Source organism: Sceloporus undulatus, chromosome 5 (assembly GCF_019175285.1).
Source record: "Sceloporus undulatus isolate JIND9_A2432 ecotype Alabama chromosome 5, SceUnd_v1.1, whole genome shotgun sequence".
NCBI classification, from domain to species: Eukaryota; Metazoa; Chordata; class Lepidosauria; order Squamata; family Phrynosomatidae; genus Sceloporus; species Sceloporus undulatus.
In genome coordinates, this window is record NC_056526.1 from 4938838 (window position 1) to 4955716 (window position 16879).

At 43.7% G+C, this 16879-nt stretch overlaps 1 protein-coding gene across 1 annotated transcript in view; it reads right to left on the reverse strand.

The window, feature by feature from the left end:
• Positions 1 to 16879, reverse strand: part of LOC121930871 (collagen alpha-1(VII) chain-like) — a 178021-nt gene that overhangs the window by 157065 nt on the left and 4077 nt on the right. Inside the window, exons 2-4 of the mRNA XM_042467818.1 lie at positions 9331 to 9473; positions 3903 to 4083; positions 324 to 483 (exon numbers count right to left, since the gene is read on the reverse strand). Coding sequence (XP_042323752.1) covers positions 324 to 483; positions 3903 to 4083; positions 9331 to 9409 — 420 coding nt within the window. The 5' untranslated portion in view covers positions 9410 to 9473. The remainder of the gene's footprint in view (positions 1 to 323; positions 484 to 3902; positions 4084 to 9330; positions 9474 to 16879) is intronic.

A 16879-nucleotide genomic window follows, 5' to 3' on the forward strand; every position in this document is an offset into this window, starting at 1 on the left:
AAAATCCAGTCTGACACCACTTTAACTGTCATGGCTTAAATGCTATGGAATTCTGGGATTTGTACTTTTGTGAGACATTTCGCCTTCTTTGTCAGATAGCTCTGATGCCAGAGCAAGCTGCAAACCCCAGGATTCCATAGGATGGAGCCATGACAGTCAAAGTGGCATGAAACTGGATTATTTCTGCAGTGTAGATGCAGCCTTATTGAGGTTATTCCTTTCATTGACTGCAGGTGGAGCCATTGCACTGTTTAAACTCTACTCAGGCCCATCCTGGTTTTTAAAAACCTGAATTTACTCTATTTGGTTTCCAATTTGCTCACCTTTGCTGCATCTCCTCTCAATGCTCCTGTGATGATCATTGTCTCAAGTAGGAAGGAAAAGGCGCTACCCGTTCCACCATCACCACCTTTGAAGACCAAGTCCCGGACTGCCACCAACACCTCCTCAATTGTGATATAATCCGTCAGGTCAATGCTTATTCTGGTAGTTGCACAGGGAAAAGAAAAGAGAAAATTGTTATCATTTAGAGGTATTCATCAATCACAGATTTGAATAAAATTGCCAACTCTTCATTTGATGAACAGAGCAATAATAATAATAATAATAATAATAATAATAATAAATTATTTCTTACCTGCCTCTCCCCAAGGCTCAGAGCAGGGTACAATTGAGATTAAAATACAATACATAACTAAACATGAGTGCCAGTGTGGCACAGTGGGTTGAATGGTGGACTGTGACTCTAGAGAGCAGGGTTAGATTCCCAGTTTGGTCATGAAATCCACTGGGTTATCTTGGGCAAGTCATCTACTCTCAGCATCATAGAAAGGCAATGGCAGACCTCCTTTGAACAAATCATGCCAAGAAAACACTGAGGACCTTATCACACTAGAGGAATCCCACTAAGAAATGGGATTTAGAGTAGATTTAAAGCAGAAAAAACCAACAAATGCAGGAGGTTTTTCACACAACGTTTCTGCAAATCAGAAATAACGTGAAAATAAAGCAAATGTAAAGGGGACAAAAACAACACCTTTTTAATGTGAAGTCAAAGGCTTTCATGGCTGGCATCCATAGTTTTTTGTGGGTTTTTTGGGGCTATGTGGCCATGTTTTAGAAGAGCTTGTTCCTGATGTTTTGCCAGCGTCTGTGGCTGGCATCTTCAGAGACGTTCCGAAAGTAAAAAGGTGTCGTTTTTGTCCTCTTTATGTTTGTGTTATTTTCATGTTATTTCTGGTTAGCAGAAATGTTGTGTGAAAAACCTCCCACATTTGTGGGTTTTTTCTACTTAAGATCTACTTTAAATCCCGTTTCTGAGCTGGTGTGATAAGGTCTCATAACAGGTTTGCTTTAGGGCTGCTTTAAGTCGGACGTGACTTGAAGGCACACAGCAACAACTAAACTCATACAAACATAAAACACACAAGTTAAAACACATAAACATAAGATTCAACCATTACAAATCATCCAGGCATAAAATAAAAATATACTAATTTAAAATTCATAGTTTAAGATTGACTAGGTAGACTTGCTGGAAGAGAGACTGGTCTTTAATGCTGTTTTAAATGCAGATAGTATATTCAGTTGTCATATCTCTTCCGGCAGGTGATTCCACAGTCTGGGGACAGCTAACAAAAGGGTCCTCTGGGTGACCATTGCCAGTGTAATGTAGTCTAATCTTGTCTAGTCTAGAAAAGACTTAAACTCCAAGCTTGGAAAAATAAATATTAACTATCTATCATTTGAGATAAGGGCCTAAATACCCTAAAGGTACCAAATCCCATCTGACCTTGGAAGCTAAGCCCAGCTTAGTACTTGGATAGGAGATTGCCATCAGATACCAGGTGCTGTAGGTTATATATCAGAGAGGAAGGAACTGGCAAAACTACCTCTAAGCCTTTCTTGCCTAAGGAAACTCTATGAAATTCACAGTCACCATAGGTTGACAGCTGACATGAAAGTGGAAACAGACACACACATCCCTGAGCTACTGAACTACTCTAAAGGCACCAGATCAGGTCTGATTTGGAATCTAAACAGGGCCAAGCCTGGTTAATACTTGAATGGGGGACTGCCAGTGAATACCAGGTGCTGTAGGCTATATTTGAGAGGAAGGAACTGGCAGAACCACCTCTTATGGGGTCACCAATGGACGACTTGAAGGCACACACATACAGAGGCTCCTAGTCAGAAAGTAAGTCCAGAGTAGAAAGGTACTTTGGCACCACAATGATTGGAAGGGAGGGAGGATTATAACTATGTAAATAGTTAGATATTCCTCCTGGAATGTCTTTGCAAGTTGCAGGAACAAATCCATGAAGCCTTGGAAATAGTACCAGTTAAGCTGGAGATTTGCACACAGCTCTTTCTTTTGCCCAATGCTGAACTAACCTAAACCTGGAGAATTTGCATCCTTGTCTCCTGTCTGGAAAGGACCGCTGAGAACTGGAGATCTGGAAACCCTGAGATCTAGTAACTCAATGGTCCTCCAATGGCTGGCAGTTCCTTGCTACCACAGTGCACAATACTGGATTAGATGGATAAACAGTCTGCCATGACATGACATGGCACAAAACAGTGTTCATGTCAGCAATTAAAAACTACAAATGTCAATACCATTCTGTGTCAGCTATCAAATGCTAACAAAAATTATACACCATGGCATGTTAACTATCCAAGGAACTGACACCAAATGTCACCACGTATTATCAGATATTAAGCGCCATTTGTGTCACGGCCGTCAAATACTAACAAATGTCAACAGTGAAGTGTCTAATACTGAAACCAGGCATCAGGGCCAGATGCAGAGCTTGGAAAAGTAACTCTTTTTGGATTATAGTCCCCAGAACCCCCAAATCAATGTGGCCACTGATCAGATGCAAATGAAATTTAAACTGACTAAATGTCAAATATAAATACCGGATGTTTGCCAAATATTTAGGTTATGGATCAACATCAACACAAGAGCTTTGGGATGGTTTGATAGGAGAAAATGCATTTCAGGTCTCCTGTTAAATATGTAGAAGTCAATGGAATTTGGAAATGGAAATGGATCACACAACATACAGCAGCTATTATTGTTGTTATTGTTGTTGTTATTTATATAGTGCCGTAAGATTACACAGTGCAGTATGTGGTCTAGCTAATTTCTCCTTGTTGGTTGTTGTTTGCCTTCAACTTAGCAGTGACTTAGGACCACCCTATCCTAGGGTTCTCTTGGGAAGATTTATTCAGCGGAAGTTCCCATTGCCTTCTTTTTGAACTGAACAACTGGTTTTCCTTGGCTGAGCATGGATTCAAACCTTGGTTTCCCATAGTCCAGCATTCAAATCACTATTCTGCACTGCTTCCTCTGCTACTGTTATGTGCCTTCATGCTGAACACCAACTTATGACAATCCTTTCCAAGGGCTTTTTGTGCAGTTTGACACCGCTTTCACTGCCATGGTTCAATCCCATGGAATCCTGGGGTTTGTAATTTCTTTTGGCCCCAGAGCTTTCTGACAGGGAAGGCTAAATATCTCACAAAATTACAAACCCCAGAATTCCATAACATGGAGCCAGCCATGGCAGTTAAAGTGCTATCAAACGGTATTAATTCTGTGGTGTAGATGGTTGTTGTTTCTGTTGTTATGTGCCTTCAAATTGTTTCCAACTTATGGCAACCCTGTCGTGGGTTTTCTAGGCAAGATTTATTCAGAGGGAGTTTGCCTTGGCCTCTTTGAAGCTGAGATAGTGTGGCTTGGCCAAGGTTATCTAATGGGTTTCCATGGACATTGAGCCCTCCTGGTCTCCAATGTCATAGTTCAACACTGAAATGCTAGCTGCAATTTAGATGCAGCCTAGGAAAACAATGTCAGGAGCAATCAAGAGGCTGGGATGAATCTCTACTGGCCTCACCTTGGTTTATCTCCATAAAGCACCACACCCAGACGAACACCACCCTTTCCCACCATCGCATTTTCAAACGTCCGGATAACGTCATAGATGAAGTCTCTGATCCACTGGAAGTTGCTCTCCCCGATACTCCAGGACTCATCCACAAGGAACAAAATGTCTGCTCTCTCTGCCACACCACAGGCTGAGGAAAGGGAGGGAAAAAGACATTTGATCATTATACATTTCTGTTACACACCTGCTTTTTCCAAAGCCAGGACTCAAGGCAGTTGGCTGGGACTCACGGTGACTAGGAGCTCACTGTTGAATGGCATAATTTCTAAATACAGTTGGCCCTCCACATTTGCGGATTTGACTTTTGCAAATTTGATTATTCACGGATTTGATTAACATGTTCTTTCTAAGAATTTCTAGGTCCTCCGGTGTGACTCTGTGGTGAACATCCACCAAATCGTGCTGGAGGACCTAAAGATTCCTAGAAACAACACTTCTCTGGGCATTTGTGGGTCTTCCAGCACAATTCTATGGTCAGTCTCTAGCTGATGTTGACCACAGACTGGCATTGGTGAACCTAGAGATTACTAGAAAGGTGTTTGCTCAGGTTAAAAATAAATATGTGTTTTTTCAATTTGTGTCCCTAACCCCATTAGGGTTAGGACAGCATTAGGACAGAACAGCAACCCTGATGACTGATATTACCTAACCCAGCATGCTGTTTTCTACACCACAGTAGCAGCTGATGCTTTGTATGTCATTGTTCGGGAGAGTCTCATTATTCTGAACTTGAGTTATTTGGGGTGTTGAATCCCAAGAAAAGCACAGCACCTTTCAAACTGAAATTGAAATCCAGAGCAAATCCTCCATGCCACTGCCATGGAAGCTGAACGCTGCAATTGGATAATGCAGATAGAAAAAATTCTGGTTTATCCACACCATGCATTATTTTCTTGAGGTTTTCTTGGCATGTTTCTTCACAGCAGGGTAGCCATGGCCATCCGCATAGGCTGAGAGAGTGTGACTTGCCCAAGGTCACCCAGTAGGTTTCCATGGCTGAGCAACGATTCAAACTGTGAATCCAGAATCCTAGGTCAACCCACAAACCCCTACACCATGCTGTCTCCTTTGTTGTTGTTAGATGCCTTCAGGTTGATGCCAACTTATGGTGACCCTCTTCTTGGAGACTTGCCACTGCCTCCCTCTGAGGAGAGTATGTAACTTGTTTGAGGTCACCCAATGGGTTTCAATGGCTGAGAGAGGACTTGAACCCTGGCCTCCTGACATCCTAGTCCAATGCTCAAACCACTACACCATCTTTGCGCTCTCTGGAGTTATCCCTTATCCAAATTTGAACATGTTCACCCAAATAGCAAGAGGACTGGCATGTCAGCAGTCACCCCAAACAGAAAACCTCTGAGACAGGTGATAACTGTCGACCAGGTAATCGGAAAGAAGGATAACCAGCCCACTACCCTGCAGTTTAATTGAATAGCCCTGTCCTAGAGCTATAACAGCTGGCAGGGAGGTAACCGGCATAATGGGAACATCATTTAAAGCCATGACAAAGTGTTTTCCGGCTCTTCAAGGGTTTAATCTATTTTAATTGGTTTTCACTGTCTGCATGAATGATATTTCATGGACAGAGTCCAGGTGAAATGCCACACAAGCGTGCAGACACACACAAACTATTCCACCAAGAATTGAGTTTTAAAATGTCGTTCTTCTCTCTCCAGTTCTCCCCTTGTCTGATGGGGAAGAGAGGAGGAAAAATCAAAATGCCCCCCTACACCCCATTCTTAAAACAGGATTCCTCTTCCATTTATTTCCCTATCTGTAATGATCAGGATATGAAATCTCCTGATAATGTATCAGTAGTGACCAGGAGAGCCAATGTGATATAGTGGCTTAAGTATTGGTCTAGGAGACTGAGAGACCCGGGTTCAAATCCTCACTCAGCTGTGGAAACCCACTGGGTGACCTTGAGAAAGTCACACTCTCTCAGCCCAGAGGAAGGCAAAGGTAAACCCCCTCTTGCCAAGAAAACCCTCGTTGGCATGCTAGGGCCACCTTTGATTCACCTAAAGGCCCACAGAAGAGTAGAGTTGGTCATTCCAGGCAGAAATGAAGTAACTTTCCAGAGACTGCTGGAGGCTTCAATGCCACTGAGGTCCAAACTTTAAACAAGGTATGATATCCAAACCATGGAGCGTGGGAGGTGGAATAAGATGTTGAACCTGGATTGCCTCTTTAAATTTTGGACTAAACCCAGTGAGGATTCAACATCCCCAACAATATGACAACCACCAGATACCATTGATGCCATAAAATGAACTAAAAACCTCCCATTAGGGTGGTGAATCCACTTTGGGACACGGTCAAAATTTTTAAAAAGCTATCAATCAGGTCCCATCTGATCTTGGAAGCCAAGCAAGATAGGTCCTGGTTAGTATTTGGATAGGAGACCCCCAATGAATACCAGATTCTGTAGGTTCTGTTTCAGAGGAAGGAACTGGCAAAACCACCTCTGAGTCTTCCTTGCCTAAGAAACCCCTATGAAACCCATAGCGCCACCATAGATCATGGAAGCCATGCCCTATAAGAAGTGACTTAAGGAGCTGGATATGTTTAGCCTGAAGAAGAGAAAGTTAAAGGGTGTCATGATAGTCATGTTAAAATATTTGAAGGGGTGTCATGTTGTGGATGGAACAAGCTTGTTTTCTGCTGCTCCAGTGACTACTAGAACAGGGAGCAGTGGATTCCAGCTACAGAAAATGAGATCCCACCTAAACATCAGGAAGAACTTCCTGATACTAAGAGCTGTTCAACAGTGGAACATGTTGCTTTGGAAAGTGGTGGCATCTCCTTCTTTGGAGGTTTTCATACAGAGGCTGGATGGCCATCTGTCAGGAGTGCTCAGATAATGTATCATGCATGGCAGCAGGTTGGACTGGATGACCTTTGAGGTCTCTTTCATCTGTGTGATTCCATGATGCCAAGTCAACAGGTGACTTGAAGGCATGTACACAAACACACGCTATATGAATAAGGAATGGAAGGGTATGTTCACAGACTCCCTTTCCAAATCATTGCATATGCACCAAATATGCACACACACATACAGCCCCAAATATCCAACACCTTGGTCAGTATGTCTTATGCCCACTCAGATTGTTACCCTTCTGCAGCATAACACCAGCTCCAGACAGCTATATTAATCATTAGGGAGATATGATTTTATTTGAGAATTTCCCTGCGCCTCCTAGATTACTCAGTTTCATAAATCAAAAGGTTGCCAGGACACATCCAGACGCTGATTTATGGCACTGTTCCCGGCCCTGAATTAAACAGCATTATAGTCGAGTACATTGGCTTAATTGACAGCTGGGGATTTAATATGGGTAAAATCTGTAGCTGGTATTCAACCATCCCTTTAACCCTTCGGTGGATTTGTCACAGTTTCAAGCTGCACTCCGTTCAAATAGAGGTCCTGGTGGGTTAGTTGGCGTGTGAAACGTTATGCCTGCTGTTGCCAGTCTTGCAGGCCCCCTTACTGTCTTGGGTCCCAGCAGGTTGTGAATCTAAATTATTTAGCAGAATAAAAAGACTGGCACATTTGCATTCGTTTATGTATTTTTAAACTATTTTAAAATATTTACATGACATGTTTGCAAATCAAAAGAATAATTTAAAAAAAATTCCAGAGCAATTTGCAGCATTTAAATGAACTGAAATGACTTTTCTGTGTGGCAGCATTTAAATTCTGTGTACCATTCACACAACTTGGACAACTAGACCAGAAACTAGGGAAAATGTGTCCCTGGGACTGCATGGGGCCCCCACTACTGTGTCTGTGGCCCTCAAAGCTCCAGATTCTTCAGCATGTCCTTTTCTTGGCCTAAAAAGAGTAACACAGCTATATCTTTGAATTCCAAGAAAGAGTAAGACAGCTTTTGGCCTTGAGTCCTTCCAGGGAAAATAAAGGCTGCTGTAACCTGTGCCCATTTACATGGGAGTTAAGTGGCACTGAACACACGAAGGACACTTCATAAAATCACAGAATCACAGAGTTGGAAGAGACCCCAAGGGCCATGCAATCCAACCCCATTCTGCCATGCAGGAAGACACAATCAAAACACTCCTCAAATATGGCCATCCAGACCCAGATTCCTCCCATTACCTCCGCACTCTGGAGCAACACAGGGCAGTGTCTACAGTTGTGTCCCTCTGTGCCATCCAGCACCACTGTCACTGGGACAACCCTCTTCCTCTGTGGTTAGAAATGATGTGCTCAGCATTAATCGCATCGCTGGGCACCTTGTGATTTCACAGGTAGCTCCTTGTACCGTCAGTGACAGCACAGAGGGACATCCACCCAATCACCATGTACAGATGTGAGAGCTGGACACTGAATAAAATCAACTCCTTTGAGATGTGGTGCTGGAGAAGAGTGCTGAATATACTGCAGATGGCCAAGAAGACAAACAAATGGGTTCTTAAACAGATCCAAGCCTTAAATATCCCTGGAAACCAAGATGATCATATTGAGGCTGTTGTACTTTGACCACATCATGAGAAGTCATGAATCTTTGGATAAGACTATAATGCTAGGAAAGGTAGAAGGTAGCCGAAAGAGAGGAAGACCATGTGCCAGATGTTTAGACTCAGGCAAAGAGACTCTGCAAAACCTGAGCAGAGAGGTAGAGGACAGGGGGTCTTAGAGAGGTCTCATCCATTGGGTCACCATGAGTGCAGATTGACTCAAGGGCAGTTAACAACAACAACAGTGTAGTGATTTGAGTGTTCGGACTACAACTCTGGAGACCAGGGTTCCAATCTGCACTCAGCCATGGAAACCGATTGGAGGACCTTACACAAGTCGCACTCTCGCAGGCCCAGAGGGAGGCAACAGCTAACCTCCCTCTGAACAAATCTTACCAAGAAACCCCCATGATAGGTTCACCTTAGTGTCGCCATAAGTGGAAATTGACTTGAAGGCACCCAACTACAAAACAAATGTTTTCAATTGTTTTAATAGGATTAATAGTTTGATTTCATTTTAACATTGGACTTTTGTGTGTTTTTAGCTCTATTGTACTTGTACAGTTCCCAGAGAGAGCCAGTGTGGCATAGTGGTCTGAGTGCTGGACTATCACTCAGGAGACCAGGGTTCAATTCTCCACTTAGCCATGAAACCCACTGGGTCACCTTGGGCCAGTCACACTCTATCAGCCTCAGAGGAAGGCAAGGGGAAGCCTCCTCTGAATAACTCTTGCCAGAAAACCCCCAAGACAGGTTTGTCTTAGGGTTGCCATAACTTGGAAGTGCCTTGAGGGCACACAACAGCAACAAATAGTTCCCAAAATGCTCCAGCCAGCATGGTGTGTGGGTATTGCAGTGCATTTCCCCTCAAAAACTCAGCAGGTAGCACACCTACCTTCTTGTAGAGCCAGTGTTTTGTACTGAGCCAGAAGAGCAGCTAGAATAAGACAGATCATGAGAAATGATGTTTTCATCTTCCTATCATAAAATCCCCTCCTGGAACAGGGGCATCATTGAACAGCTTGGAAAGTCTGTTTTCTGCAAGAGAAAAGAAGGGCTTTGTGTGAATCTGTTGCTGGAAATCTCCCTACAGCTCAGCCAGCACAGTCATGCATTCTTAAATACTCAGAAACCATTTATACTGGAAGGTTCCAAAATATTTGACAACCAGGATTGCCAGGTCAAATGTGAGATGGGACTCCCATAACTTTAATCATAAACCAATCCTGGATCAGGAAAAAGGGTCATAAAGTTCTGTCTGCCAGAACTATGGTGTGTCTCCTTGCTCCCCCCCCCCCCCCCAAATCACCATTCAGCTGCTTCAGTCTCCCCACCATCGCCACTGGTAGGATTGCTGGTGGATCCATTTCTAGTATCTGAAGATTTCAGGTTCTTGCTATTTAGTGAAGAGCAAGAAGGCATGTGGTGCCTCTACATTGTAGAAATAATGCCATTTGATACCACTTGAACTGCCATGGTGCCATCCTGGGATTTGTAGTATTGAGAAGCACCATCACTCTGTGACAGAAATGGTGACAGACCTTATAAAACTGCAAACCCCAAGTGTCCATAGGATGGAGCTACAGATTTCAAACTGCTTTATTTCTACAGTGTAGAAGTATCCAGCCATGGAGAAGTATCCAGCTCTTTTCCTGTATCTGGATGCACAGCAATAGTGCAACCGTCAGTATGGTGCATCTTGATACAGTACAATGGAGGTGAGCGCAGTGTCACCACATGCAGCCCCTCTACTCTTTTGTGACTTCTCAAGCCCTCACAGTCTACAGAAGTCACAGTCATTGTCTTCATTCAGTATCCAACCTGGCAACCCTGCTGACAACAATAATAAAACACGTCATATAAAAACAATACATAAAATCAAGATACAGAATGAACTTTGCCCCAACCCCCCCAACAGATGATAAATAAAATAAAATAATTGAGTATAGTACACCGAGAAGACTTGCAAAAATAGGTAAGACTAGCAATGAGACCCTACTGAATCTGACCAAAGTCTTCTCTGACTTGCTTGCATTCTGTGCCCACAGTGGCAAACCAGACAGCTATGCTTATGCTGAAAAGTTCATTATGCCTCTAAAATGAAAAATTGTTGGATTATGTCTGACATCAGGTATAATTAGGTCTAACATTCTATAACAGATTAAATCAAGTAATGTGATATGATGTGATGGACGAGGACTCTCTCAGCTGGGCCATGAAACCCCCTGGCTGACCTTGGTCAAGTCACAATCTCTCAGCCTCAGAGGATGGCAATGGCAAACACCCTCTGAAGAAACTTGCCAAGAAAATCTTATGATAGGTTCATCATAGGGTCACCATAAGTTGGAAACAACTTGAAAGCACACAACAACAACAACAACAACAACAACAACAACAACAACAATGGTATTGCACATGTATATAGATTATGTCTAATGTTGGAAGCTAAGTAGGGTCAGCCCAGGTTAGTACTTGGATAGGAGACCTCCAATGAACATCAGGTGCTGTAGGCTATATTTTAGAGGAAAGAACTGGCAAAACAACCTCTTGCCTAGAAAATTCATGAGGTCCCCATAAGACAACAGGTGACTTGTAGGCATATATACAGATACACAAACCTATTCATCACTAGAAGGGAATGAATCACATCCATGCTAACTAGAGCTTATATACTCATGTGCTTGGCTCTTGTATAATTTTTTATGCCTTGCCACACGGGCAGCGATGGTTTCCATGTCAAGGAGGTGGAGAGTCCACCCCCAGCTTTAGGCTGAACAGGTAAGCATATTATTCAAGACTATGGGTTCATTTTTTGGATGGTTCTTTCAATGTTGGAAGTAAAACGTAGAATGGATTAATTGTCCCACTGACATGGAAGCCATGGGCCAGCACTGCTCCTCTGCATAGCACTCTGACATACCCAGGGCTCTCAGGGGCATTGCTGCTTAGCCTTTTGAACTCTCTTTATAGGGGGGGGGGGGGGAAACTATATTTGTTTCTTCTTTTGTCCATATTCAGGGTATATATTACTACAGGTTGAGTCTCCCTGGAATTACAATATCCCCCCCCCTTCTAAACCCCCCCAATCCAAAATTGTCCAGATGGGTGGCTGAGAGAGTGACACCTTTCCTTTCTGGTAGTTCAGCATACACAAACTTTGTTTCATGCACAAAATTATTTAAAATGTGTATAAAATTACATTCAGGCTATGTGTATAAGGTGTATATGAAACATAAATGAATTTCATGTTTAGACCTGGATCCCATCTCCAAAATATCTCATTATATATAGGCAAATTAAGAACCAGTGTGATGTAGTGGTTTAAGTACTGGAACAGGGTTCGAATCCTGGCTAGGCCATGGAAAACTACTGGGTGACCTAGAGCAAGTCACACTCTCTCACCCTTAGAGGATAGCAATGACAAACCACATCAGAAGAAACTTGCCAAGAAAACCCTATAGTAGGTTTGCCTTAGGATTGCCATAAGTCAAAAATAACTTGGAGGCACAAAATAACAACAACATAGTCAAATATTCCTGGTCCCAAGCATTTTGGATAAGGGAGACTCAACCTGTACCCAGTTAGATGACCATTTTTATGAATATGAGGCCAAGATGTGCTCTCTGCTGTAGTTTGAGGGTACTACAGCACCCTTTAGCACTTTAGTTCCCATCAGATGCCAAACAAATGGAAAAGGGGTGAGGGGAGGACAATTTAAACTTACAAAAATAAAAAGGGTAATCCAATGGGGAAAGGAACCAGTCCATCTGTACAGAAAGGCTGTACAGATGGCATCTCAGCAATGCCCTTGATCTTTTATTGCTCCTTGCAAACAGTTATTGGGGACAGCTTTCCCCTTGTTTTTATGGGGTCCTGTAAAATTCACCCTGTCACCCTATATAATGTTGTGCCTCTGATCTCCCATACGAGAAGACTTTTGGCTTGTGGGCGAATGTGTTGCCGGTGGCAGATAAACTTCGGCTATGCAAGAACAGAGCCAGGATTTAGAACTTGACAAAGTCTCATTAAACACTCTTTTTAGGGGGGGGGGGGAGTCCACTGCAGGAGGCAGAAGAAGCAGAAACTGAGGAGCATCCAGTGGAAGCCACAGAAGAAACCTGAAGAAATGTCTCATGATGCCCAAGATGCACATTTTATTAGTAAAAGAAAGTGTTATGCATTTGTAGGTGTGTATACTCCCAGAGACTTCCTCAGGAGACAATATATTGAGGTGGAGGGGAATGAGGAGGATAAGGATGAGCAATATCCTACATCACCATCTATGTTTTGTAACTTTATGGATGTGTACCTCTGCTCAGTGATACAACAAAACAGAACAGTGGTCTTTGAACAACAGCAACAACCACTTATGAAGCAAAATTGGAAAGTAAAATAGCAGAACTGGAATATATCCACAAACTCCAGCCCATACACAGTGGGTTGAACAGAGACAATGGTGTCGTGACACACTTTGTTGTTGTGTGCCTTCAAATTGTTTCCAACTTATATCTACCTTCAGGGAAACCTACAATGGGGGTTTCTTGGCAAGATTTGTTCGGAGGAGAATTCAAAGAGATAGCCATGTTAGTCTGTAGAATCAGTGAAGAAGTAGACTGAAGTCTATGAAAGCTCATGCTGCCAACATCTTTCTTTCAGTCTCAAAGGTGTTACAAGATTTCTCCACATACTTGTTCAGCGGTGGTTTGCTATTGCCTTCTCCTGAGGCTGAGAGTGTGTGACTTGCCCAAGGTATCCCAGTGGGTTTCATGGCTAAGCGGGGAATTGAACCCTGGTCTCCATAGTTATAGTTTAACATTCAAACCACTGTGCCAGGCTGACTCCCTTCACACGCCACACATTATAACACTAGCTAACCTCAAGAGATCTCTCTTGGCCAGTTCATCACATCTCTTTTCTGGTTCTCAGCCAACATCACACTATATTCCAATAACTCCCTCCATCATTCACATGGTTATCTATTCACCTTGGCTTTAGGCAACATCCCTCCTCCTGCCTTTGTCCCCCAATGACCATAGTTACAACTGAACTTGTCTCTTCATCCCCATACCTACAAGTTTTGCATTTCTGCTGCTATTCTCTCACACAGCCTGCTTCTATGGGTTTCTTCTGGACCTTTCATTGCATGCATCTGAGGAAGGAAAATCAAGTCTAGGAAAGCTCATACTACCAACTTTCTTCCAGCTAGTTTCAAAGGTGCTACAAGATCCCTTTGCAACAAAATCCTATTAGTGAATTGTGAAGACACTTACCTGGGGACCAGCTAGATGGTTTGATACTCAGTGGGCACTTCTGATGCACAATGGGCACTCCCGTCATGCCCTAGTACTTACCAGCAAGCATCCAGATATTCACTGAGGAATGCCCGAATGTGCATCAGTGACCACTGCACATCAAGCCATGACACATCAGTCACTCCATTAGCCACCATTGTGCAACAGATGCTCGTACATTCTTTGACCATGGTGGCCCCTTGGTGAATGTGGCTGTTGCAAAAGTACTGAATCCAGATTTGAACAGATGTAAGGGACAGCAAGCATGGTCTAATGGTTTGGCTGTTGGACTACAACTCTGGAGACCAGGGTTCAAATCCCCACTCAGCCATGGAAACCCAGTGGCTGGCCTTGGGGAAGTCATACTCTTTCAGGCTCAGGAGGAGGCAAAGACAGACCCCCACTGAACAAATCCTGCCAAGAAAACCCTGTAATAGGATGAATTGGAAACAACTTGAAAGCACCCAAAAAACAAAGGCCATTTAGAAAGATAACAACTGCCAAGCAGAATGCAATCCAAAAATAATAATATACAGCAGAATCCTGTAGAGGGTTTTGGCCAGGCAGGACACAAATCCCACCTATCACTAAGCAATCATTGGGATCAATGAGGGTCCATTCCCCTATCTATCAAGAAGTGGCTGCCTGATGTTCCTACCTCTTCCCATGAATGATCTCCAGCATGAAAGGCAGAAAAAATGACTCCTGTTGCAAATCAGTAGATCCATTGAATTAATTACATGTTGACTCAGGCTAAGAAGCTTCAGGTCTTCTCTGCTTACTAGTTAGGCAAGGAACCTGCAATCTGAAGTCTAGGTGGTGAAGACATTTAACCAACTAGACTTCTATAAAAAGTCCCATGGTGCTGGTGGCTCCCATGTCAATGGGATGGTGAATCCATTCTAGGCTTTCACTAGCTTTAAAGGAGGTATCCACGGTGTGAACCTTTTTTAGAAATAGGGTTTACTACCTGGGGGAAGTCTTTTAGCACTTCAATTAAAACCTGAAGTGGATTCACAGGCTGCCTTTGCAGTGCTGAAATAATTCAATTCGATGCTACTTTAACTGCCATGGATGCATCCTATGGAATCCTGGGATTTGTAGTGTGTTGTGGCACCTGGGCTCCATAGCACTGATCCATGGCAGCTAAACTGGTGTCAAACTGGATTATTGCTGCAGTGTGGATTGAAGCCACAGTGCCACTAACATAGGAGTCACCCACTACTACTGAAAGATGCACATAAAAGAGAAAGGTAACAACAAGCTGGGATGTGCAGCCATCTTGTTAGTAAGCCAGGTGTTCATCTTCATAAACTTGAGTCCCCGCATTGCCTGAGGAAAAAAGCAGAGGGTGCAGCAGCAATAAAAACTGCCAGAATGTTTTGCAGGGGGGTTTCGTCCTAGCTTTTCAACCCAAATCCCCCGACCTAATGAATCCATATGAAGGTATGCTTTTACACTGGCAAATGAAAACAAAACCAAAATATAATAACTGCTTGATCCATGGCTTCAGGGTCAAAGCCCCCCCTCCCCCAAGTGACACTTCCATTCACTCATTCTGATGGCAGAGATGGCTAAGAGGATGTTCTCATAACAAAAATGCCTCAAGCTGGTTTTTCAGCTGTCAGATCAGATCTTGTGTTGGAAGGAGGAGGAGGAGGGGAGTGCAAAACAGAGAGCTGGGGCCCTCTCACATGATGGCTGGTATTCTGTTAGGTATTTATGTCACGTTAACTAACTTATGATCCTGTATAGGTGAACTGCATTGTTAAGCAATGCTCATATTCTTAAGAGGGGAGCAGAGACTTAGCTAAGGCCTGTTACAGACTGCCAAAATAAAGCTGCTTCGGGTCTCTTTGGAGGTATGCTGTTTAAATGATGCATGCATCCTAAGAGTCCGGAAGCTGCACCAAAGCTGCGCTCCAGTGCTTAGAAATGGAGTGTGGCTTTGGTGTGAACTCCTGACTCTTAGGACCCATGCATCATTTAAATAGGATACCTCCAAAGAGACCCGAAGCAGCTTTATTTTGGCAGTCTGTAACAGGCCTAAGTGTCCAGGCCAATTGCAAAAATGGAGCCAGCAGCATGGCGGCTGCTAAATGGTCTCAATGTTTCCTGATGCTCAATGGGACATGTTATGCATCAAGACACATTGTGCATCGCATCGGGACATATTGCGCATTGGGACACATTACACATTTCACTGGGACATGTGTCCCAACCACTGTCTGGGCAACCAGCCAAAGGCTGATTGCTACAGAGCTGATAGTCAGCAGCTAATGAGAAACACAGTCACAGAGTAGCTTACAATTCAGCACTTACTTTAGGGGCTATGCAGGCCACCCCTTTTACAGCCAGATCGGGTCCGCAGCAACTGCACACTGCGGCCCTGATCTGGCCTTTGCCCTTTGCAGGGCACAAAAAGGAGCAGCTAAAAAGTGGCTCCTTTTGCACTCTGCTAAGGGCACGATAGCTGCAGCGCTGCAGCTTTATGGTGCTCCGTCAGTGCTGCATCATGTGGACATAGCACCAGAGTAGTGCCATGACACCATGCGCTGTGTGGAGCGATGTGTAGCATCATGTCAGCCTGGGGGTAGAGCCAGGGTGTGCATTGTGTAGTTTCTACACCCTGACTCCGCCCCCAGGCTGGCCTTTATGGCCAGTGTGCACAACCCCTTACATTGGTAAATTAAGTCCCAGGATTCAGCAATGTCTAGGTCAGGTCAGTGGCATTCAGAGTCAACACACACAGTCCAGGTCAAGCACAGGTCACACTCTCTCAGCCTCAGAGGGTGGCCATGGAAAACCCCTCTGAAGAAACTTGCTGAGAAAACCCTATGATAGGTTCACCTTAGGGTGAACCTTGGAAACTCCTTGAAGGCACACAAAAACAACAACCTACAAACCCCAGGATCTCAGAAGAGGCAGCCATAGCAGTTAAAGAGGAATAATAGTACTATAACAGTATAGTGTGATATTGACCACAGAGACCATAGTAGTAGCACCTTTGGCAAACTCTTGTTTGTAGTGCACAGGGAAAGGTCTAGCTCAGTGATCCCCAAACTCTGGCCTTCCAGGTATTTTGGACTACAGTTCCCAGAAACCTCTGCCATCGTGATATAATCTTGGATTCTGAGAGCTGAAGTCCAAAAT